At 40.4% G+C, this 26037-nt stretch overlaps 1 protein-coding gene and 1 pseudogene across 10 annotated transcripts in view; one reads left to right on the top strand and one right to left on the bottom strand.

Moving 5' to 3' along the window:
* Window positions 1-776: 776 nt before the first annotated feature.
* POLD3 (DNA polymerase delta 3, accessory subunit) overlaps window positions 777-26037 on the top strand; it is a 56276-nt gene continuing 31015 nt past the window's right edge. For 3 of the 10 annotated variants that reach the window (XR_013338227.1, XR_013338228.1, XM_077776534.1), the window contains exons 1-5: window positions 2512-2700; window positions 4217-4272; window positions 14451-14553; window positions 22519-22558; window positions 23806-23938. Coding sequence is in view for 8 of the 10 variants with exons in the window: in XM_077776534.1 (XP_077632660.1) it covers window positions 2641-2700; window positions 4217-4272; window positions 14451-14553; window positions 22519-22558; window positions 23806-23938 (392 nt within the window). In the remaining 2 variants the exon portion in view is untranslated. The other 7 variants (XM_077776569.1, XM_077776550.1, XM_077776587.1 and 4 more) reach the window with 7 other exon arrangements.
* On the bottom strand, window positions 21569-22087 carry LOC144243175 (GTP:AMP phosphotransferase AK3, mitochondrial pseudogene; annotated as a pseudogene).

The following is a 26037-nucleotide window of genomic DNA, read 5'->3' as shown; positions in this document are numbered from 1 at the left end:
CCAACAGTGTAGGAGGGTTGCTCCTTCTTTTAAAGATGATGAAATTGAGGACTAGAGAAGTTAAGTGATTTGCCTAAGTCCACACAGGTAGGAAGTGGTTAAGCTGGGATTCAAGCCCAGGATTTTGTTTGCTTACTTCTAAAGAAAAAGTTTTTTTTTTTTCCCCCAAAGCCCACATGCATTCCATTCAGTCCCCCTCCCCTGAGGTAGGAATGTTCAAGTTGGGTAGGCCTCCCAAAGCTAACTACTAATCTGGCTTCTGAAAGTCACACAACGCTTTTAATATTGGCATATCTAGGGCCATGTTGTTTCAGGTATTCTATACAGTATTATCATCTGCTTCCTTAGGTATAGGGGTAGTGTCAAGACTCTTTGGTCAATCATCTTACTTCCCATCCCTGTGGAACAATGACAAGAAGCTTGAATTCCAAACCCAGTACTACTACTCAACACTGTGACCTGGAAACTTCATCTCTCCTCTCTTAAACCTCAGCAATCTAATCTATAAAATATGGACAAACACAGTCCATTTCCAGGGTTGCTATGGGGATTAAATGAAATCTCACTCTCAAAAGACCTAGTAGTGTGCCTGGTGTATAGTAATGTAATCCAACTGTTACTGATTTTATTGTGTGCAGGCATGGTGTGAGGGTTATATATATATATATAGATATATATATATATATATTCTCGCTTATAACTATGGCCAAATAGAATTCTTTGATAGTCTCATCGCCTCTTTCTCTCAATCTTCTCCACAGCCAGTAGTCATAGGCATCTCCATTTACCTAAAGATTTAGATTCCAATCCTAGGTACTTCCCTTCATTCCTGTCTTTCCCCCACCTAACTCATCAGCAGGTTTTGCTGACTCTAAAAAATCCAAGTCATTCAATTCTCTCAATTTCCCACTATCCTATTTTAAGCCATTACCATCCCTCAGATATCTTTTTGAGAATGTAAGCTACACGTGAACAGGCTCTGTGTATTACTGACCACAGCTATATCCTCAGCACCCAGAACAGTGCCTGGCCCTTAGTAGGCTTTTGCTATGTCTTGAGTCAGTACTGAGGAGCCTGAAATTAAGTCCTCCATTAGAAACAACCTCAGGCTGCACGGAGTCCCAGTTCCAGGAAAAGCCTCAGCTGAAGCCACCCTTGGACCGCCCTCGGATCTGCCAATCCAGAGAAATGTGTAACATTCCTGTAGTCCTGGAGACGAGTAAGGGCTGGGAACTGCAGGTAGTTACTTTGTACAAACTTGCCAATCAATCACCGCTTGCAGAAGCCCCACGTAGATTCTCTGAGCCCACCTCATAATTGGTCATTTTAAAAGACTCTCAAAGGTCATGATTGGGTCCCGCCAAATGTATCAGAGGCCTCGCAGATACTGAATGGTCAAAACGGTTACTATTCTGTTACTATGGGCATTGTACAATTATGAGTGGTGCTTATGTAATGATGCAAAAACGTACAACGTGTGCACGGTAACACCCCCGCCCTTCCCCCATAAAAGCCCTGCTTGCCACTGTTCCGGGCTTCACTTTGCTGCTGCTGTGCTGGGAGACGGGTGAGCCCCTGCTCGAGCTTGTAATAAAGACCCTTTTGTTCTTGCATCGGTGCCAGCTCCTTGGTCTCAGGGGATTCGCGATTCGGACATAACAGTACTTGTTGCAACAAAACTTTGAAGTGGATGCTATTATTATTTCCATATTATAGATTGGGTAATAGGCTTGCAGTGGTTAAAAAACTTAAGGTCACACAGCAATTCACACCAGGATTCAAATCCAGGGTCTAACTCTAGAGCTTCCCATTTTCCACCATTCTGCCCTATTGAACTACACCTGCTAATGCGTAATTCAATTTTTAAGGCTTCCTTAGCTGATGTAAGGAGAAATTTTAGTTGAAATCTCCCAACCTGAAACCTTTTCCTGAGAATCAAGTACATGTGCCCCTTCACATAGCCTTGTACTTTACCTTTTCCCAAGTCTCATCTCTCCTCATTGGCCTCTTCTCCCAACATCCCAGCTGCAACGAACTCTTTTTTTCTTCCTAGCAACTGTTTCTGCCTCTTTCCAAAACATTTCTCTTCACCCATCCCTTCTTGAAAACTATCCCTAAATTCTCAATTTCGAGGGATTATAATAAGCAGTACTTTATCCCAGCTGGCATCATTCTACTAAAATTACTGGTTTATTTCTGTCTTTATCATTCACTCCTGTGTCCTCAGTGCCTTAGAAGTGCCTGGAATAGGTACTTGATAAATGTCTGTTGAATAAAGGTATGAAAGGGCAAGGATCGTTTCGTCAATTTACAAGTATAAAGGCTGTGATTCCTAGAGGTGAAGTATTTTGCCCTGGGTTGGTCATTAAATTGCAGATGGGAGATTTGAAACCAGGGTTCCGAGAGGAGCCCTTCCCCTTCAGGCTCACGCTCCTAGCTCTACACTTCCGTCTGCTCCAACTCACTAGCTCCGCCTACTTGAGCCTGCGCCATCTTAGAGACTAGTTTGACCCTCGGACGGCCGCCGTAGCGCGTCGCCTTCGTTGCTGTGGGAAACGACCCGGGACCTGAGAGGGTGGAAAGACGTTTCCCGCCGGCGGGAGCTGCGGTTGCGGCGGCGGGGCTCAGCTCCGCAGCACCATGGCGGACCAGCTTTATCTGGAAAATATAGACGAGTTCGTCACGGACCAGAACAAGATCGTGAGAAGCTAGGCCTGGGGAATGTGGGCATGGGATTGGTGTTCTGGGCCCGGCGAGGGTTCCGGGGGGCCTTGACCCCTCTGCGCGTGCCGGGGTAGGGATTGGCTGAGGGGGAGACCAGTCCCCACGCCTCGTGAGGGAGAACTCGCGGGGGAATTCCTCTGGCGCAGGTCCGCGTGCCGTGGGTGGGCGTGCTGGGGACTCTGCTAGGAGCCCGGGCTAAGACGGACAGGCGCCGAGGGAGGGGTGCTGGTAGATAATAATTGTAAGGCGTTTCTACCTCTGTCCGATAAGGTGGCTGGCATTTAAAGTCCCAAGTTTACTGCTGAGGAAATTGTGCCTTAATTGGGTTAGGCGACGAATTGTTTAGCCTTTCGTCAGTCGATTTCCTCCTCTAGAAAATTTGGTTATTAATACCTCATAGGGTTTGAGTAAAAGATCAAGTGAGACGATGAATGTGAATGGACTTTCCGTGATAATTGAATGCCTACTGTGAGCTTGGGATATACGTTATTGCATTTAATCTTTACGGGACCCACCCAGAGGGCAGTGGAAGTCACCCTAAAAAAGGAAGTTGAAGCACAGGAGCCAAATAACTTCTTGGTAGTTAGTAAGGGACAGTTTTCCAACCTACGTCTGCCTCTTTTGCTATTGCTTTAGCCTCTTCTATGTCTTAATTATTGGAAACTTAGCATTTCGAATTGACATCGAGAGGCGAGGAGCATACAAGGAAGTGACAGATGACAGGGGAGTTCAAGGAACGATGGAAGGAAAGACAAGGCTTAATGCCAGGAGTTTCCAGTCTAACCCCAGATACAGTATTCATCCACTTTTTTTGTTCCCTGACCCCTGCACTGTCTGTGCCTGTTAATGTTTGTATGGCTGCAACTTTCCTTAGAAGTTTATGTCATACACTTCAAAGTAATCTAGGTTCTGGATAAGTTTTAGATATTTATCAGTGGTGGCCACACAAAAGGACAGAATGTGAATAAAGGTCACTAGTAAAACAAAGAATGTAAGGAAAATGAGAGCTTTTTCTTTGTATATTCAGCCCTTTTTATTTTTATTTTATTTTTTTAAATTTTTTAATGTTTTATTTATTTCTGAGAGATAGTGTGAACAGGGGAGGGTCAGAGGGAGAGGGAGATACAGAATCTGAAGCAGGCTCCAGGCTCTGAGCTGTCAGCACAGACCCCGACTCGGAGCTCGAACCCACGAACCCTGAGATCATGACCTGAGCCGAATTTGGATGCTCAACCAACTGAGCCACCCAGGCGCCCCCAGCCCTTCTTTTTAGAATCTTGCATTAATTAGCCTGTAAAACAAACTTTAATATTTATAAGATAAATATCTCAGTCCTACCTGCCCAGATGGATGGTTCTTGGCAAAACTAGGGTGGCATCTACTATAATTTATAAGGCATAATCATCTAAGAGTAGGAGTCTCTAGGAACCCTTGGGACTGACCTGCACTCTGGAGCCATCTAATAAAATGTTAAAAAACTTTCTTCTTGCAGGTGACATACAAATGGCTGAGCTATACACTAGGTGTTCATGTTAACCAGGCCAAACAGTAAGTCCAATTTATTTATTTTATTCACTTTGGAATTTTTTGTTTTGTTTGTTTTGCTTTGTTTTTATTTTATTAAAATTTAAAAAAATGTTTATTTTTGAGAGAGACAGAGACAGAGCATGAATGGGGGAGGGGCAGAGAGAGGAGATACAGAATCTGAAGCAGGCTCCAGGCTCTGAGCCCTTAGCACAGAGCCTGATGCTGGACTAGAACTCACAAGCTGTGAGATCACCACCTGAGCTGAAGTAAGACGCCTAACCGACTGAGCCACTCAGGTGCCCCTGTTTTGCTTCCTTTTTAGGTTTACAGATAGCCTTGCGGTAATTTTTTCTTCTCTTGGAAAATGGGAAAGAGTACTATCTTTTCTACCTTTTACTAATTTTGCCTATTATTTAGGAGATAGGTGGACTTAGATTTACATTTACTGGATTTATTTGTAGCCTTGGCTTCTGATTAACATCACTTTGTCATTTCAAATTTATTAAATGAGTTAGCCAATTCTGTTTACATCTCAAATTTGTATGCCTGTTTTCTTATATGTTTGTTACATTTTCACACTTGCTCCTTAGGCCCACATCTGGGTGTTACTGAAGTAACTTTCACAGTGAAGTCAACAGGTGTTTGATACAAGCTGTGTATCAATATAAGGCTGAGGAGAACTAGAAGTGAAAGTAAAAAGGGAGTGTTCAGGATGGCACAGGGCATTGTCCTTCTCAAATTTTGCTGTATCACCTTTGCTTGCTGAAACTTGTGGTCCAACTTCAGGCCAAAGGGAAAAGGCAATCTTCTGAATTAACTTCAGAATTTCTTAACTTAAAAAATGTTGTCTCTGTCCCAAGGATAGGAATTGATGAATAGGTTGAGAGAATGTATATTCAATTAAATGCCCATTTAGTTCACTTTATTCCTAAAGATGGTCAGATTTCCCCCCAGTCTTTGAGTCATAGAAGCTTTCTTTGAATTAGGGAATGTTCCATGAGTCTTAGAAAATTCCTGATATATATATATAGAATGGGTTGATTTGGCATTATGTGGGCTGCTGTCCGACAGATCTAGAATCTGGTTTTGAATGTGATATCTATGCCTTCAGGACCTGAAACTCTTGGCCTAGGGATGGATATGGACTGATTTTGACTCTCTGAGATTTCTGTTGCTAATGCCATTCCGGGCCCAAACCCAAGAGTTTCGGGTAACTTTGAGAATGGACATACATAAGGGTATTGTTATGGTTATAGATGCTTATGAAGTAACTATTATGACATAAGCCTCTTGGGGCTTAAAGGTGCATATTGAGGGCTGGAGATGAAGTAAAGTTGCTTTCAGTTTTATTGTAGTTACCTTGATGACCTGTAATTTTTATAGAATCAGTATGCTGTCTAGCCCCTGTCTCTCAACCAACTTCATCCCATGCTACTGTCTACCTCACTTGTTCCTCAAATATGCTGGGCTCATTTCCACCTTTGGACATTTGCACCATTCCCTGTCTGGAATGCTCTTCTCCCAGCTATCCTCATCTTTCAAGTTGTAGCTCAAATGTCACATATTACTTTCTGCAACAACCCTTTACTAATGAATGCTCTATTTCAGGTATCTCTATCCTTTCCTAACTCTCTGTCATATCAATCTGTTAATTACTTTCTTAATTCTTTTTTTGAAAAACAGCTTCATTGAGATATAATTCATATACCATACAATTCACCCATTGAAAATGTACAACTTGGTAGTTTTTAGTATATTCACAAAGTTATGCATCCATCACTATAATTAATTTTAGAACATTTTCATCACCCCCAAAAGAAACCCTGTATCCATTATCAGTCACTTACCACTTTTTCTCCACTCCTTTCTCATCCCCCCACCCTCTTCTTCCCAGTATTAGACAGCCGCTAATATACTGTCTGTCTATAGATTTACTTATTCTGGTAATTTAATATAAATGGAATCCTGTAACATGTATTCTTGTTAGTCTGGTTTCTTTCACTTAGCACAGTGTTTTCAAGGTTTGTCTCAAGGTTGGTCCCTGCATGTATTAGTACTTAAGTCCTTCTTGTGGCTAAATAATATTCCATGATATGGCAAGTTAGTTTCTTAAGGCTGCCATAACGGAATACTATGAACTAGGTGGCTTAAAACAACAGAAATTTAGGGGCGCCTGGGTGGCTCAGTCAGTTGGGTGGCCGACTTCGGCTCAGGTCATGATCTCACAGTTTGTGGGTTCGAGCCCCGCGTTGGGCTCTCTGCTGATAGCCAGCTCAGGCCTGGAGCCTGTTTCAGATTCTGTGTGTCCCTCTCTCTCTGACCCTTCCTGCTCACGCTGTGTCTCTCTCTCTTTCTCTCAGAAATAAATAAAACATTAAAAAAAGTAAAAACAATTTTATTGTCCTATAGCAACTAGAAGTCCAAAATTAAGGTGTCAGCAGATGTTCTCTGAAACCCGTAGAGAAGAATCATTCCTTCCTTCCTGGATTCTAGTGTTTTGCTGACAGTCTTTGGCATTCTTTGGCTTATAGCTTCATAACCCCAGTGTCTGCCTTTGTTATCACGTGGCATTCTTCTTGTGTGTTTATGTCTTCACATGGCCATTGTATAAGGATACCAGTCATACTGGATTAGGAGCCCACCCTACTCCTCTATGACCTCATCTTAACTAATTACATCTGCAAAGGTCCTCTTTCCAAAGAAGGTCACACTCTGACTTCAGAGTGGTTAGGACTTCAACATATCTTTCTGGGTGCATACAGTTCAACCCGTAATATTGAAAACAATTGTTTCTTTAATTTTTAGAGAGAATGAGCTTCAGAGCTGTGAAGAGGGGCAGAGGGAGAGAGAGAGAGAGACAGAGACACTCTCAAGCAGGCTCCATGCTCAGTGCAGAGCCTAATGTGGGACTTGATCCCGTGACCCTGAGATCATATGACCTGAGTTGAAATCAAGAGTCAGATGCTTAACCGACTGAGCCAGCCAGGCGCCCCAGCCTATAACATAAATAAATAGCACATTTTGTTTATTGTCGTCAGTTGAAGGACATAAGGGTTCTTTCCACATTTTGAGTATTATGAATAATGCTACTGTAAACATTTGTCCACAAATTTTTGTGTGGACATGTGTATTCAGTTCTTTTGGATATATATACCTGTTTCTGGGTCATGTATAACATTTTGAGGAACTAACAAGCTATTTTTCAAAGTGGCTACACTAATTTAAAATCCCACCAACAAGGTATGAGAGTCCCAATGTCTCCACATTCTTGCCAACTCTTTTTATCATCTATCTTTTTTACTTTAGCCATCCTGGTGGGTGTGAAGTGGTATTACCATGGTTTTGATATGTATTTCCATAATAGCTACTAGTGTTGATCATCTTTTCATGTGCTTATTAGCCATTTGTGTATCTTCTTTGGAGAAAGATCCTTTGCCCATTTTTTCACTGGGTGGTTTTCTAATCATTGAGTTATAAAGATTCTATATTCTGGATACAAGACCCTGATCAGGTATATGACTTGCAAAAATTTTCTCCCATTTTGTGGGTTGTCTTTGCACTTTTTTGATGGTACTTTTTGAAGCACCAAAATTTTTATTGTTGATGAAGTTCAATTTTTTTTATCTTTTTAAAAATATTACTTTAAAGTTCTATGCCCAGTGTGGGGCTTGAACTCATGACCTCCCAGATCAAGAAACCCATGCTCTACTGATTGAGCCAGCCAAGCACCCTTATTTCTTTTACCTTTTATTGCTTGTGCTTTTTATATAGTGTTTAAGAAGGCGTTGCTCAACCCAAGGTCATGAAGATTTACTTCTATGCTGTATTCTAAGAGTTTTGTAGTTTTAGCTCTTACATCAGTAATTATCACTATATTGAAGGTTTCTACATATCATATGCTTGTTAACATATTAAAAATGATTCAGGCCTCACAATATGAATACACGGTAGTTTTCAAATTAGGTGTTGGCTCAAGCTAATTTTAAATTCCTTTTTTAAAAAAATGTTTATTTATTTTGAGAGAGAGGATCCCACGCAGTTTCCACACTGTCAGCTCAGAGCCCAACGTGGGGCTTGATCTCATCAACCGTGAGATCATGACCTGAGCTGAAATCAAGAGTCAAATGCTTAACTGACTGAGCCACCCGACTCAAGCTAATTTTTTTTTTTTTTTTTTTTTTCTAGGAGAGAGAGAGAGAGACAGCGTGAGCAGGGGAGGGTCAGAGAGAGAGGGAGTCACAGACTGAAACAGGCTCCAGGCTCTGAGCTGGCAGCCAGCACAGAGCCCGACGCGGGGCTCGAACCCACGAACCGCGAGATCATGACCTAAGCAAAAGTCGGACGCTTAACCGACTAAGCCACCCAGGCGCCCCAACTCAAGCTAATTTTAAATGAAGCTCTAAAATGTGTAAATAGGCACTGTTTCTTCGAGGAATCCTTTTGTATATGGTGTAACGGAAAGGGTCTAATTTCATTTGTTTGCATGTGAATGTCCAGATGATCCAAAAATTTACAATTCTTATTACTCTCTGACATTTTCTAGAGCTGCCCACCCCAACTAAAATAGAAACTCCATGAAAGTAGGGAACTTGTTTACCAAGTTGGTCACGTTTCCAGAAATTGTTGCTGTGTAACAATTATCCCAAAATTTAGCAGCTTGAAACAACCATTTTATTATGTTCGTAGATTCTTTTGGCTTGGAATTTGGGTAGGGCACAATGAGAATGGTTTATCTTTGTGACATCACATTTGATGTTTCAGCTGGGGGAGCCTCAGTGGTGGGGCCCTTATCATGTATGGCCATCTTTATGTACATGTGTGGCAGTTGATGCTGACCATCTGCCAGGACTTCAATTGGGGCTGTTGATCAGACATTGTATGTGTCTTTCTGTATGAGCTGGGCTTCCTCAGAGCATAGTGTCTCCAGGTGGTTGGACTTCTTTTTTTTTTAATTAAAAAAAAATTTTTTTTAACGTTTATTCAATTTTGAGAGAGAGAAAGAGACAGAGCAAGAGTGGGAAAGGGGCAGAGATAGAGTTGACACAGACTCTGAAGCAGGCTCCAGACTCTGAGCTGTCAGCACAGAGCCTGGCACTGGGCTCGAACTCACAAGCCACGAGATCATGATGTGAGCTGAAGTCAGGCACTTAACGGACTGAGCCACCCAGGCACCTTCAGGTGATTGAGCTTCTTACATAGCAGCTCAGGACACCAAAAGCTAGTGTTCCAGCACTAGGCAAAAACTGAATGCCTTTTCCTTCTAACCTCAGAAGTCGAGCAGTGTCCTGTCTGCTTTATTCTTTTAGTTAAAGTGAAACACTAGCGCTCTCATATTCAAGGGGTGACGATAGACTCTACCTCTCTATGGGAGGGTGTACAGGAGCATGTGGGATGGGAGATGTTGTTGTAGTCATCTTTGGAAAATACAGTATGCCACAATTGTTGTCTGTAAAGTGCCGGGCTCATAATATGTGCCAATAAATATTTGTTGAGTGGGTACTAAGTACTATGGTAGATATTTTCACATACATTTATCTCACATAATCTTTGTAACAGTGATGGGTGTTATCAACCTCTTGTAACAGTTGAGAAAATTGAGACTTAAGTGTCCGGTCATATTTTTAAATTTTATCTATAAGGGAAGCATTTTAAGTATTGGTGAGGGGTGCCTGGGTGGCTCAATTGGCTAAGTGTCTGACTTCAGCTCAGGTTATGATCTCACAGTTTGTGAGTTCTAGCCCTGCATTGGGCTCTTTGCTCTCAGCACAGAGCCCACTTTGGATCCTCTCTTTGGCTCCCCTCTCTCTACCCCTCTCCCCTTGAGTGTGCACGGTCTCTCTCTCTCTCTCTCTCAGAAATAAAGAAAACATTAAAAAAGTATCATTTGTGGCACTAAGGGCAGTGACTAGACATGTATGTTATTATTCGCTTGGATTTGTTAAAAATTTTTTTAAATGTTTATTCAGTTTTGAGAGACGGAGTACAAGTGGGGGAGGGACAGACAGAGAGGGAGGGAGACACAGAAACCGAAGCAGGCTCCAGGCTCTGAGCTCTCTGCACAGAGACAGCCTAACTTGGGGCTGGAATGCACGAACTCTGATATCGTGACCTGAGCTGAAGTCGGTTGCTTAACCGACTGAGCCACCCAGGTGCGCTGGATTTCTTAAACAAGTATTTTTTCATTTCTTATTTTTAGCATTATTTTAGGCTATGTCATAGAACCTAACAGATTAGCTCTTTCTCATCATTGATTTAAACAAGGTAATTTCAGGGACCCCTGGGTCGCTCGGTTGAGCATCTGATTCTTGATTTCGGCTGAAGTCATGATTGGTTCAGGGTTGTGGGATTGAGCCTTATGTTGGCCTCTGTGCTGAGCATGGAACCTGCTTAAGATTCTCTCTCTGTCTCTCAAATTAGAAAAAAAAAATAATAATTTAAAGTTGTAAAAATGCCGTGACGAATTAAAATAGGTTTGGGGAAGGCAGTATAGACTATATACTGTACTCATTCTAGGGAAAATTAAAATAGGAAGGTATAGTTAATCATGTAGGAAGTGCATCATTGATATTTAAGAATATTTTGCATATTTTGTCAATAAAGGTAAAATGGTGTAATGCAATTAGATACACATATCTTAGATACTTAAAAGATATACAGAAACTGTTGTTAGATTTGTAAAGATTTTATTTTTAAGTAATCTCTATATGCAACATGGGGCTCGAACTTACAACCCCAGGATCAAGAGTAACATGCTCTAGTGACTGAGCCAGCCAGCTACCCCTGGAAATTATTTTTTTTTCTTTTTTTAAAAGTTTATTTCTTTATTTTGAGAGAGACAGAGACAGCGTGAGTTGGGGACAGGCAGAGAGAGGGGGAGAGAATCCATGCTGTCAGCACAGAGCCCATCACTTGATTTCATGAACTGTGAGATCTTGACCTGAGCCAAGATCAAGAGTCAGACACTCAACTGACTGAGCCACCAGCCACCCCTGAATAGGGCACATTTTTGTCCTCAAGGAGCTTATAGTCTAGTGGGGATGGCAGATATATAACAAAGTAGTTAGAATACAGTGTGATAAGTGGTCTAACATGTATGGCATAGGTTCTGTTAGAACTTGGAAGGCAGGAATACCCTGCTAGCCTGGTGGTGTTAGGGAAGGCTTCATATAGGAGGTGATAACTGAGCTGTTGTCTTGACAAGGGATTAGGTGGGTGCGGCCTGAGAAGAGCATTCTAGGCAGAAGGAAGGGTGTACAAAAGAGCAAGGGGAACTGCAGAATGTTTCCTAAGGCTGAAAATAGTGAGTGTGGGAGAATAGTGAGAGATACAGGGGCCAGAACAAGAAGGATCTTACATGTCATTGCTAGAGTGTTGGAGTCAATTCGTAGGGGCTAGGAAAAGACAGGACTTTGGAACAAGGTCTTCAGACAAGAGTATCCAATTGCCTTTCAACATCACTTATTGACTAATAGGCACTTCAGATTAACATGCCCCCAAACTCCTGATTTTTCCCCCAATATCTGTTTTTCCCCATGTCAGTGAACGAAACTTCATTCTTTGAGTTTCTTAGTCCAATAGTCTTTGACTCCTTTCTCTTATATCTCACAGTCAATCCACCAGAAATTCTGTTGTTTCTTCCTTTAAAATGTACCCAGAATTCATCCGTTAATTGCTAATATCCTAGTCTGAGCCCACTATCACCTCTAGCCAGGATTACTGCAGTAACCTCCTCACTAGTCTCCCTGCTTCCCCCCTCAACAATATATTCTCCACACAGCAGGGAGGAATCCTTCTAAAAGGTGAGATCCTGTTATTTCTGTTCTAAACCTTCTAATGACTTCCATGCTTAAAGTCCTACATAGGGTCATAAAGCCCTGCATGTCTGGCACTTGGCTCTTTCTTCCCTACCACTTTTCTTCCTCCACACTTGCCTGTTTTCTGTTCCTTGAACTTTATTTTAACTTACATTCTTGCCTCAGAGCCTTTACATTTGTGGTTTCTCTGCCTGGAACATTCCCCAAGATAACCACATTGGTGGTTCCCTTACTTCCTGAAGGGCTCTGGTATGAGGTCTTCCCTAATCACCTTATATGAAATCACAGAACTTTTCAGGCTATTTGTATTCTCCTTACCTTTATTATTATTTTTCCATAGATTTACTACTGCCTGACATATATTTACTTATTTGCTTATTGTTTGTCTTTTCTACAGCATAAGGGTAGGAATTTTGACTCCTCTGTTCACTGCTCTGTCCCCTAGAAATAGAACATAAAGTAAAATATTGTTGGCCAGATGACTTGATTTGCATTTTTAAAGCTTCACCATGGTGGCCTTGTGGATAATGAATGGGAAAGAGGTGGGGGAGAATTGACACTTGAAATAGTCCAGTTAAGGGATTTGGGGCATGAAGTCAAGAATTACTTGGGAGGAAGACCTAATGAGATCTGGTAACTCACTGGACAGGTAGAAGTGAAGGATAATGACTCCAGATTTCTGGCTTGGGTGGTTTGAGCAGATGACGTTGTTAGGAATAAATATAATCATGGGGTGAATGAAATAGACCAAAAGGAGAATATGTAGTTAGGTGACCAACCATCCTGGTGTGCCCAGGACTGTTTTAGCACTAAAAGTCCATGTCTCAGGAAACCCCTCAAATCCAGGCACACCCAGATCATTGGTCATTCTAATTTATAGAGGGAGTAGATAGCTGACAGCAGAACTCCAGCAGCATGGACTAGGAGGAGGTGGTCAAGTCTGTGCAGGAATTGGGGCCGGGGCAGTTAAAGGGGTAGCAGGAGACTCAGTGGGGCATGAGATCATGGAAGCTAAGAGAGCAGATGCTTCAAGAAGAGTGGTCAATAATGTATGTTGAGTTTCCCTTGGAACTTTTGAGTATTTAGCTATCCTTGGCAGAAGTATGACATATCAGAGACACAGTAAATGTTTCTTGAAATAAAAGACACAAATGCTATGCCCCTGTTGTTGTTTTTGTTAAACTATAAGTTGTTAAGGGGAGTCAACTTCCGATACTTGCTGGGACATAAGGATAAAAAGTAGTTTAGGGATGCTACTAAAAGCAGCATAAGGGCACCTGGGTAGCTCAGTTGGTTAATCATCTGACTTCAGCTCGGTTCATGATCTCACAGTTCATGAGTTAAGAGCCTCACATTGGTCTCTGTGCTGACAGCTCAGAGCCTGGAGCCCGCTTTGGATTCTGTGTCTCCCTCTCTCTCTTCCCCTCACCCACTCAGGCTCTGTGTCTCTCTCTCTCTCTCTCTCTCTCTCATAAGTAAACATTAAAAATTTAAAAAAAATAAAAAGCAATGTTATTTCTACATTGAGTGGCAATTTCAGGTTAATGAATATTCTGAATACTGGGCAGTGTGAGTAAGCTGCTACATTCTGCAATTCTGAAACAGCACTGAGTCTGAGTGAACATAAAATTTGAATTTCAGAACTAGACGCTTATACGGGGTGCCTGGACGGCTCAGTCGGTTAAGCGTCTTACTTTGGCTCAGGTCACGATATCACGGTCCATGGGTTTGAGCCCCGCATCGGGCTCTGTGCTGACAGCTCAGAGCCTGGAGCCTGCTTCGGATTCTGTGTCTCCCCCTCACTGTGACCCTCCCCTGCTCATGCTGTCTCTCTCTCTCTCAGAAATAAATAAAACATTAAAAAAAAACAACAAAAAACTAGACGCTTATGATCATCTACATAGTGGCTCTTCCTGCTTTAGAGTAATCCCTTTGAGAATCTATTAACCCTGAACTGTCTCCCTCCAAAAAATGCATGTGTATTTTGCTTACAGTTTAGGGGATGGAAGGTTCTAGATGGTCACATGAATCCCAGGCTAAGAGAATCACTGATTCCCCCTCATTTTATATCTCAGGGTTAAGAGGCCTAGAAAAATTAGCTTATCCGGGATAGTTAGTGACTGAACTTATTCTTGATTCTTTGTTGTATCCATTGTGTGTTGTTGTCATTCTGCCAACTCCAAGTTGACCCAACCTGTATGTCCTGTCTAAAGTCCATTTTTTAAAATTCTCTGTCCATGGGATGTATCAAAGGGATGTATCAAAAATATTCTGTAAAAATGTAATGGACTATCAGATTTAATATATTTAACTTTTAAATCATGAATTAAGAGTCAATAAGGTAAAAACTTACAAATGATGATTTGTGCCTCTTGTTTGGAACAGGATGCTGTACGATTATGTTGAAAGGAAGCGAAAGGAGAATTCAGGAGCCCAGCTGCATGTCACCTATTTAGTGTCTGGCAGCCTTATTCAGAATGGACATTCTGTAAGTTGTCAGAATCCTATCATGAGCTGAAATGTGTTTGAGCTATAAACCGTGTTATATAATATAACACAAGGGAAAAAAACAGGATTCAGTATTATGGAAATTTTACAAAGTAACTTCAAGATACTGATTATTTTGGGTTTTTGGACTAAACCTAAAACTGTGAGTTTGGGTAATATCTTGGCTGTGATGCAGAGACTGTATCATGATGATGCAGTTTTCCTAAGCAACAAGACATTAGGAGACTGCTCTGTTATTCCTTTCTTCCTCTTAAGAGTATATTGAGGACAGTGGTGGTTAATTTTCATCCTGTTCAGATACTGAGCCACAATTTGGGTGTTCAGAAAGTCCAGTTTTATTTATTTTTTTAACTGAGTTTGATTTCAATTTGAAATTTTGAAAAATTTCATTTTGGTAGGCTTATGTCTGAGTGGCTGAGGGACAGAGGTGTTGGCAGGGGGGGACTAAGCTAATTATGGTGCAGAGGCATAGGCCAGGAACACCTTTATTCTCCTGTATCTGTTTATAGTCCCATCTGGTATCTGGTCATTCATCAACACAGGTCACTGCTGTGCTTTCATCATCCAGAGCACAAAGTTTTCTCAGGTCTGCGACTTTCTCTTAGCTACTTCCATGTCTCTCTTGCGGGCTCAAGGATCATTCTATTACTCCCATGCCTGGATAGGGCCCCCATAAGCTCTGCTGAGATAAGTTGTTCCTTCTTTTGCACTAGACTGGTCCTTGGGAACTTTGATAATTTCTTCTCTGTGTCTTCCTCCCAAAAGTAAGGGATACCTCTTCTGTTCTCACTTCCTGAATCCTCTAATCTGAAAGTTTTTTGCTTCCACCACCACCACTACCAGCAGCAGCAGCAGCCCCATAGAACGTGGCCCAGGATTATATTTCCTGCTCAGAGATCCATTAATGTATAAGTTTTTCTCTTTCTTTTGACTTTCCCTTAGAGCTCTCAGTTCAGAAAAGACTGATTTATTAAAATATTGACTGGAGTTATCTTGTCGCAAGAGCCCCAAGCATGTGAAATTTAAAACTAGAATGCCAGTTTAGTAGTTTATAAGGAGAAACAACTGCTATGGGATCAGATCCTTATATTCTGTAACCAGAATATTTTTTCCTTATTGGTAAGCTGCTTGGCAAGCCAGATGATAACAAGGTGTTTAGAAGTGTAGACAGAATCAGATGTCATTATATATCAGAAACATGAAATTAAGCAGACCTGACTTATTTGCTTTCAGAAATAAACCTGCCACCAGAATCCTTTGCACACATAGCTTTAGAGTGGATACTGCCCACGTTTGCATCTGAATGTCTTCTTTCCTTTTGTTTTCAGGATTAACTAGCCTCCCCCCCCCCCGCCTTTTTTTCTATAAGGCAAAGCCTTTTTGTTTACTTATTATTTTTTTTAATGTTTGTTTATTTTTTGAGAAAGAGAGATAGCATGCAGGGGAGGGGCAGAGAGAGAGGAAGCCATAGAATCTGAAGCAGGCTTCAGGCTCTGAGCTATCAGCACAGAGCCCAATGGGGGGCTTGAACCCACAAATTGCAAGAACAGGACCTGAGCCAAAGTCTAACTGACTGAGCCACCCAGGCGCCCTGCCCTCTCTCTTTCTTTAATTAGTCATTGTCTTCAATCTAGTCATGTCAATTCTTTTTATTTTTTATTTATTTATTTTTATTTTAAAGGGCAGAGGGAGAGAGAATCTTAAGCAGGCTTCATGCTCAGCATGGAGCCTGACATAGGGCTTGGTCTCATGACCCTGGGATCATGACCTGAGCCGGATTCAAGAGTCAGACATTCAACTGACTGAGCCACCCAGGTGCCCCTAGTCATGTCAGTTCTTTACCTTAGAATCATTGTGTTCCTTTTTATTATTATTATTATTTTTAGTGTGTATTTGTGAGACAGAGAGAGAGAGAGACAGAGTGTGAGCAGAGGAGGGGCAGAGAGAGAGGGAGACACAGGGTTGGAAGCAGGCTCCAACCTCTGAGCTGTCAGCATAGAGCCTGATGCAGGGCTTGAACTCCTAGACTGTGAGATCATGACCTGAGCTGAAGTCGGATGTTTAACCAAACTGGGCCACCCAGGTGCCCACCCCTGTGTCCATCTTACAAGGAACCCAGTGAACCCACTGAATCAGACCTCTACCCTAGTATGCATTGTTTAGCATGAACAAGTTGGCATTTCGACTGTGTTGTGTTGAAGCATTTTCAGTATCCCCTCTGGCAGCATTTAGCCACACTGAACTCTGGGCCATCCAGATTTTCTCCTGAAGGTACTCATTTTTGTTTGTAGGGCCTTACTTAGAAAGTTGCATAAGTTTGAGTGGTTAATTCCTAATGCTGCTTTTCTAATTAGCTCTGTAATTTTTTTGGTACAGTTTTATAAAACATAACATTTTTCAGAGTGACTTTTGTTTTTTTATTTTTATTTTTTTAATGTTTGTTTATTTTAGAGAGAGTGAAAGAGAGGACAAGTGAGGGAGGGGCAGAGAGAGGGAGACACAGAATCCAAAGCAGGCTCCAGGCTCTGAGCTGTCAGCACAGAGCCTGATGTGCGGCTCGAACCCATGAACCACAAGATCATGACCCGAGCTGAAGTTGGACACTTAACCAACTGAGCCACTTAGACACCCTGACTTTTGTTTTTTTAAAGAGAAAATCCATTATGAAAACAATACTCCCAGTTTAAAAATAAAAATGACGCTTTTGAAAAAAAATTTACTTGATTTTATACTGCTGTTTTCCCTTAATGTTATGAATTTTGGTAGTTCCTAACATTATTCTTAAATATGTTAAAATATTAAAAAGTATTTGCTTTAGTCAAACATACAAGATTTAGAAAAGCAAAACCATTTTTACTACTATGATTACTGAAAACAGTTTCAGATTTCTTTGCAGTTCTTTTTTTCTGTAGAATATATCTTACTAGGGATGCACAATCAGCTAGTATTTTATTTTTTTATATTTTTTTAAATACTTGTTTTGATAGAGAGCGCATGAGTGTGAACAGGGAAGTGGTGGAGAGAGAATCCCAAGCAAGCTTTGCACTGTCAGCGCGGAGCCCGAGGTGGGGCTTGATCTCACAAACCGTGAGATTATGACTTGAGCCAAATTAAGAGTAAGATGCTTAACTGACTGAGCCACTCAGGTGCCCCGATCAGCCTGTGTTTTAGAATCACTTGCAATAACTTCTCTCTGTGGATAAGCCACCAACTCAGTATCTAGTTAAATTCAAATTTTTTCCTACTGTCAATTTTTAGGTTCCTTGCTTTTCCTTAGAGGTAACTAACTATTTTAATAGATTTTGCTTCTCTTCCATTGTTGTTGTTGTTGTATATATTTTTAATATATGCAAATATATATTCATATTACTCCCCCCCCTTTTTTTAAAAAAGAGAGCGTGCAAGTGTTGGGGAGAGGGACAGAAGGAGAGGGAAAGAATGTTAAGCAGGCTCCATGTTCAATGTGCAGCCTGACATGGGGCTTTATTCCACAACCTTGGGATTACAATGAAGAGTTGGATGCTCAATTGACTTAGCCACTCAGGCACCCCTTTATTACTCCCTTTCTTAGGTAAAATTTTTCTTACTATACACACTGTTTTACACTTTGCTTTTTTACCTAATAGTAGATCCTGAACATTACTCCATAGAAGTCATAGAAATATTCCTTTTTTTTTTTTTTTAAGTTCATTTTTTTATTTATTTACTTGAGTCATCTATACATCCAGTGTGGGGCTTGAACTCATGACCCGGAGACTCAGAGTCACATGCTCTTTCAACTGAGCCAGTCAGGCACCCCAAAATATTCCTCGTTCCTTATTACAGCCACCTGATGCTACATTGATATGATTTAGTTTTTTCAGCAGTGCCATATTGATAGTATTTTGAGTCATTTACAATATATGGCCTTTACAAATAGTGCTTTAGTTAATCTGTGTTTTTTTATATTTTTGCCACCTGTAAGATTGCATTTTTGAAGATTGTTAGAACGTGTATGTACTTTTGTTGGGTAATTGCCAAATACCTCTCCATTTTTCATTCCTACCAGTAATGTATGAGAGTTCCCTTTTCCATACAGTTCATGTCATCATGTGTTTCAGGTTCATTTGTGTTTCTTTTCCTGTGAACTGTCTTCATACCTCTTGCCTGTTCTAAAGGAGTTTATTTTCTCTATTTTAGAAGCTATATATTAACCTTTTGTGATATGTGTTGCAGGTATGTTTCCCACTGTATCATTTCTCTTTGTACTTCGTGCTTAAAGTTTATTTTTGTCATCTAAAAATTGCATACTTTTTAGTTTTTATAGGTTATTTAAATTATTTCTTATTTATAGTTGGGAAACCTTTACTCTATATCACTTTATAGTAGAATTTATCTGTTTATAGAAGAATTCACCCATATTTTCTACTCGTATATGCATGGTTTTATTCTTTACACTTAAATCTGCTTGACTTAGAATTCTAATCTGTGAGAGACAGATCAAATTTTTATTTGGTTCTATCTGATTATGTGTTAATTCTCATTACAAAACTTACTAAGAGGTTCTTTTACTCACACTATTTGAGATGCTGTGTTTGTTTCTTGTGTTTATTTTTCACCATCTTAAAATTTAGTTTTATTCAAAGGGGCGCCTGGGGTGGCTCAGTCAGTTAAGTGTCCAACTCTTGATTTCGGCTCAGGTCATGATTTCACAGTTCATGAAATAGAGCCCCACCTTGGGCTGTGTGCTGACAGTGTGGAGCCTGTTTGGGATTCTCTCCCCCTCTCTCTGTCCCTCCTTGGCTTGTGCTGTCTCTCAAAAATAAATAAACTTAAAAAAAATTTAGTTTTATTCTAATACACTAATATTAATGTATGCATGATATATTCATAAGTTTAGGAGCTCACAACATTTTTAGAAAGCACATAATGTTAACATTCAAATAAGGCATTAAAATTTTGTAAAGAATGAGATGTTTACTATAATCCTTCTTAAAAGCCTTGGTCAATTTTGTTTTTTAAATGTTTTTGAAAGGCAGAGACTGAGCTTGAGCGGGGGAGGGGCAGAGAGAGAAGGAGAGACAGAATCTGAAGCAGCTTCAGGCTCTGAGCTGTCAGCACAGAGCCTGATGCAGGACTGGAGCCCACAAACTGTGAGATCATGACCGGAGCCAAAGTTGGATGCTTAACTGACTGAGCCACCCAGGCGCCCCCAGCTTTGGTCCATTTTGAAAGATCAATATTGAAGTTTTAAGAATCAGAAGAAAGGAAAAAAAGTTTTTTTCCTCCACAAAATACATAAGAACCACTGGTTGGCAATTGTATTTTGCGTACCAGGAATAAAATGGGCTACATTTTCAAAGGCAGTTAATAACAGCTTGTACAAGGACTTGTTTCATTTGATTTAGCACCAAGTACATTGAGAGTAAATGTGCCATTGAAGAGTCACATTTCTCTAGCTCTCCTGTTGTCCCATTCTTCCTATCAGGCCACAGGATGTAAGCAGGCATCCTTGTTATCCCACTAAGGAATCAAACCAGTTTCATTTTAATATGACAACTCAGATTATACTCGCTGATAGAGTTTCTTCCTGCCAAATAACAGTGGACATAACTATGGTAGTGAATGCTAGCAGGTGTCAACTTCTTTGATTAGAAATAAACTCAGTTATTTTCTTGGTCTTTTTCAACCTGTCATGTAAATCCTTTTAATTGCTATAGCTGTTTACAAATTATGATTGTTACATATATCAAGGGAATTTTCCTTAAGTATCTCAAGCATACCTGATCTATTTCTGTTTCCTTGTGCCATGGGTTTTCTTTATTTTTCTTTTTGTGATTAATTTGTTACTCACCAAGGCACATCTTACATTTTGACTACAAAGCAAACTAGCAAGTAAATCCTAAAAGCACAAATTTCTAAACTCAATAATATTTGAAAACATAAGACTTTAATTACATTTTCTGTTGAAAATTCAACTTTGGTGTTTTTGCAAGAACTTCTATTTCTGATATAAATCATATCCCTGAGTGCACATGTATTTTCAAAAGAAAGTCTTAGGAAAATAAACTTTCTTATGTGCTAATTAATACATTTTTATAGTAAATTGAAAATTATGAGTAAACTGAAGGTATGTTTAACAACAAAATAAATTCAGCATATATGGCTAGTTTATAAGTGTCTTAGTGTAAAGGTAGCAGTGAATTTGCATCCTGCAACTAATGTGTAAGCCCAATTGTTTTTGTCTTGGAATTTTATAGACCTACTATCTAACAACGCCGTATACCACAGTGCTAAAGATTTTTTTTTTTTTTTTTTGCTTCAGTTTATGCAAAGGCCTCTAAGATAACTTTCCCCAAATGACATGGATTTTTTTTGTTGTTGTTTCTTTTCCGTAAAGTAAGGAAACTTTATCAACCACTTATTCTTCTGAACAAACATTAGGTTACTACCAATTGCTTTTTTAATTTGCTCTAAAAGATTTTTTTTTAGGGGTACCTGGGTGTCTTAGTTAAATATCCAACTCTTGATTTCGGTTCAGGTCATGATCTCATGGTTTGTGGGTTCAAGCCTCACTTCTGGCTCCGTGCTGACAGTGTGGAGCCTGCCTGGTTATCCTCTCTCTCTGCCACTCCCCAGTTCATGCACGGATGCTTTCTCTCTCTCTCTTAGAAATAAACTTAAAAATATTTTTTTAAATAAAAGTTTTTTTTTTTAAATGTAAACATCTCTGATGTTTTTCAGTTGCACACCCATAGATTACTGGATAGAACACACTAGATAATTTCAAAAGATGAATCTTCATATCTCACTCATTTGACACATCCTTAATTTCCAGATAAAATCATGAAATGAAACTAGTAGAATTCTCAAACAATTCATAGGACTAGTAGAATTCTCAAACAGTTCATAGCCAGTCTTAGGACAAGTAGCTTCTCAGTGCATGGATGAGGAGCTTATGCTTATCTTACTAGGTAAATGCAGGTTTCCTCATCAAGTAACTCATGCTTTCTGCTTCATTTGTGGAACTTTTGTAGGAGAGCATATACATAGGGCCAGATCTTAACAGCTTTTGTTGTGGAAAATGTAGCCTATACCCCTTTTGTCTGGTGGGTAATATTCTAGGACCAGTTCTGTTTGAGCTTTGTAAAGCCTTCACTCTCTTGAGAACCATTTCTCTTCTATTATTCTCACACTGGATCATAGGTCCTCCAGTCAGATCACTGCAGCTCATAGTTTTGGGAGGGATGAATTTGATGTTGTAGACCTGGCGGCTAGGTGGATGAATTTAGCAAGGAGTGAGGTGTGCTTAATGACCTCAAAGGGCATGTCCAGATTAATCACCATATCTACCTGATACATGATCCAGGGCTTCTGCTTGTGGAAGTGTCCTTGGAAAACTATCCATTCCCCAGCTATGTTAGGTGAGATTTTTCAGCTCACACAGGGCCAAGCTGAGTCATGACATTATCTGAGATGAGCTTCCCTTGTTTAGTGAAAGTCTTGGGTAACCAATTTCTGTACCCTAAGCCCATTGTCTTAGAGTGGGTCCCTGCTGAAGAGGGGCTTCTGCTCAAGGTATTTGGTGATGAACTTGTGCGAGCTCGGTGTCTCCATGATCACTGCTTTCAGTAGGCCCGGGCCACACAGATAGGGGGCTTTGGCCTGGCTGTGCACTCACCCTGTTCTGTGGTTTGGAACTTATGGGCTGGCAGCACTGTGAGCTGAGGGCTGCCATTTGTTTGGTTTCATTGTATTGCTGATATATATATTCTATCACCTTCCTTAGCCGGATAAACAAGTTAAAAAATAACTCTGACTTTATTAAACTGTAACAGATTTTTATGGTTACCTAATGTTCATAATTTCACATCCAAGTGCAAATGAATTATCAGCAAAGAAACTTTAAAATTGGAAGTTGTAGTACTACTACTTTAAACACTAATGAGGTGTTATTTCCTTACAGTGCCACAAGGTTGCGGTAGTGAGAGAAGATAAATTGGAAGGTAAGTGTTTTAGTGACTCGGCAAGATTTTCCTCTTATGGGATCAGTGTAGGTACAGAAAAAGTCTACCCCTAGCATCTGCATATAATATATTTAGCTCTTTAGCTGAAGAGCTGAATATTCCTTTTATTAGTAGTTTCTGAAACCTGTTAAAATAGGATACCACATCTGCCTAACTTCCCATTTTTAAGACCAGTAGCTGCTGACATTTATAAAGCACTTTTATCACATTTCAAAGCTCATGTGATTCATGCAAAAAACTATCATGAATACCATGTGGATCACCTCATCAACTATAAAAAGACAGTAGTTTCTAAATACTGTTTTGTTTTCCAGAATCGTTTTTTAGGAAGAAAATTAAAGAATGCTTTTCCAAAGTCAGAAAGACTTAATATAACTTCTAAATTAAATTTTTATCTTCCCATTTCAAGATATTGATGCTATGGTTCTGTATTTAAAAATCCAGTTCAAAGGAATTTTGTAACGGGGGTCCACGTGATCTGGACCTTTGTCTCCAGACAAAACCTGTACTGTTGTACTTCATATATAGACTCCTCCCAGTGGGGTCACTTTCTTACAAATGAACTCCGAGGTGTTTAGGGTGGTGGAGATGTGCACTTTTTTCTTTGTGAATTCCCACAATGGTAGGCAAAGTGGGATTTATTCATTCAGTAGATACATAATGAGTACTCATACTCTGTCAAGCTCTGTGCTACGTGCTAGAGACTCAGGCACATTCCCTTTCTTCATGGGATCTAACATTTGTTCTTATGATGTTCTTCTGTGTGTCTCCTCTGCAGACTTACCTGGTTAGTTAGTATTTTTGTTGTAGAGTTGCTTCCTCTGCACAAAAATTGAATTACATAATAAAGTCTTCTCAGGTAGAAATTGCTTATTCTTCAGTTACATGCTAGAGTGTAAGATTCTTCCCTGACTGAAAAAAAAAAAAAAGAAAACATTATAGTCATCATCAATCATTCATTAATGTTTACTGAATGTCCATTGGATGAGTGATACCCTCACAGGTGTTGTACTTAGAACTGACTCACCACCACCTACTTTGTCATGATGTCCCCATTATAGACAGAAGAGTTGATGTTATACTGTGTATGTGACTCTTTGGCCTTTTAGGGCTTTTTGAACCACCACAGATTGCAAATGGTTTTAATGCAGAAGGGTTTCTTGTTAAAGTCCCCACATGCTATGAAGTTTGTGTATTAACAGACTGCTTTTCCTGTTGACTTGTAGCAGTGAAGTCCAAGCTAGCTGTGACTGCCAGCATCCATGTGTACAGCATCCAGAAAGCCATGCTAAAGGACAGTGGGCCTCTGTTCAATACCGACTATGACATCCTTAAAAGCAACTTGCAGAACTGCAGCAAGTGAGCTCCTTAATGTTCCTTGTGGGCTTCTTTACGAATTGATTTTGTAAGATGTTTACACAGTGGCTGCCTCTTAAGAGTGAATGCCAAGTCTAGTAAAACCCCATTTATCTTGCAGTAAGACACATGCCTGGTTTTATTAGTACATCATAAGGTGAAAAATAGCAGCTACAACCCATATTGAAAACCCCAGTGGACTCCCCATAAATCTATTTCTCATGTATTTATCCTGTCACCGCCACCAGAAATGTTTGTTGTGCCCCCTCATTACTCCCTTACCCCAGTCTCTGCTTGTCTGAATCCTACCCATTTTTCAGGAACCAGTGCAAATATCCTTCAAAAACTATTTCTAATTTGTTATCCCTCTACCTTCCATCCAAAAGCAGTTGATCTTCCACAGCCAGGATCACATCTTGTTCGTTTTATACTTTATACCATTTTCAGTGAGGTGATGGACTGTAATGCACAGGCTTGTGTTGTGGCTTTGCTGCTTAATAGCTGGGTGGTTTTGGGCAAAAACAGAGTTTACTCTTTGAGCTTTGGCTTTTTCATTTTTAAATTAAATATAATAATGCTTACTTTGTGGGGTTGCATTAAAGGCTCAGATCAGTTCCTTAGACATAGTAAGTACAAACTACTTTGACAGGTACTAAGCGAGATCATTTGAATTCATTCCAGAAAGATCTGATGAGTTCCTATGACATGCCACACACAGTAGAGTGAATATGGCCCAGTACCTGCTTATGGAACTAATGGTCTTATGGTAGACAATTACAGTATAGTGTGGCAGTGCTATAATAGGAGTAATACTGAAAGAGGATATTTGGGGGGCACTTGTGGGAAATCAAATAGCTATGTCCTAGATTAGGAGATTATAGGGAATGCATCGCAAAGCAGAACACTGCTTTCTGGCCTGCTGTTCTCACAGCCCTCTGAGTGATCTCCACTGTAGTGGCCTCCTCAAGACGTCATGAACAATCAGTCATGAATGGATTACCCTCCTCAACTCCCATGAGCAAGAAAATTCCTCAAACAATAAAGGGGATAGGTGGAAAATAAAATAGCTGTGTCCTGGGTTAGGAGAATGCATGCATTCCCTATAATATCCTAACCCAAGACGTAGTTATTTGATTTCCCACAGGCACTTATCCCTTACTTTTGGGTAGGATGGAGTGATGAGGCAAAAGAGAGGCTTCCTGGAGGGTGTGATATCTAAGTCAAGTCCTAAAAGCTGAGGTAGAAGTAGAAGAGTGAGGACAGAACTGTGAGGAAACGTGGTGCTTATTTGGAACCAAAGTCATTTTCAATGGCTGGATTTAGACTGAGAGGTAGGAAATAATGAAATATAAGACTGAAATAGGAGTCACTAATATTGACTATTAGGTTAAGGAGTTTAGACCAGGGAAGCAGGTGGGTGAAATGATTAGGGCTGCACTTATAGAAATATCAGTTGGGGTGCTTGGGTGGCTCAGTTAAGTGTCCAGCTCTTGGTTTCGGCTCAGGTCATGATCTCACGGTTCATAGGATGAAGCCCCACATCACGCTCCGTGCTAAAAGCTAAAAGCACAGAGTCTGCTTGGGATTCTCTTTCTCCCTCTCTCTGCCCCTTCCCTGCTTGTGCTTGTTCTCTCCCTCTCTCAAAAAATAAATAAATATTAAAAAAAAAAAAAAGAAAGATCACTTGGCTGTAATCAGATGATGAACATTGGTCAGAAGGGAATAATCAGGAGAACAAAGCTATCCGTGAGGAGAAATGTTACAGTGATTCAGGGAGGAGGTGATAGTTATCTGAAGTGTAGTAGTGGTATTGAGGGTGAAGAGGTATCAGGGATAAAGAGTCATGCTGTCAAAACCTGGATGTTGTCACATTTGGAGACCAGGTGTGTGTATGTGGTTAGCTAGGGGTGTTTGTGATGTTAAGGATGTTGACCATATGTCTGACTTGGGTGGCTGGATTGGGTGAAGGTGTCATCACTAAGAAAGAGAATATGTGGGGAGGAGTAGGCTTGGATGAAAAGAAAAAATGTTGAATTGGGTTTGGATATGTTGAGTTTGAGAAGCCTATGGGGAGTCCAAGTGGAGATGTCCATACAAAAAGA

The sequence above is a fragment of the Crocuta crocuta genome, unplaced genomic scaffold (assembly GCF_008692635.1).
Source record: "Crocuta crocuta isolate KB4526 unplaced genomic scaffold, BGI_CrCroc_1.0 scaffold271, whole genome shotgun sequence".
NCBI classification, from domain to species: Eukaryota; Metazoa; Chordata; class Mammalia; order Carnivora; family Hyaenidae; genus Crocuta; species Crocuta crocuta.
This window is presented reverse-complemented; position numbering and strand designations above follow the sequence as displayed.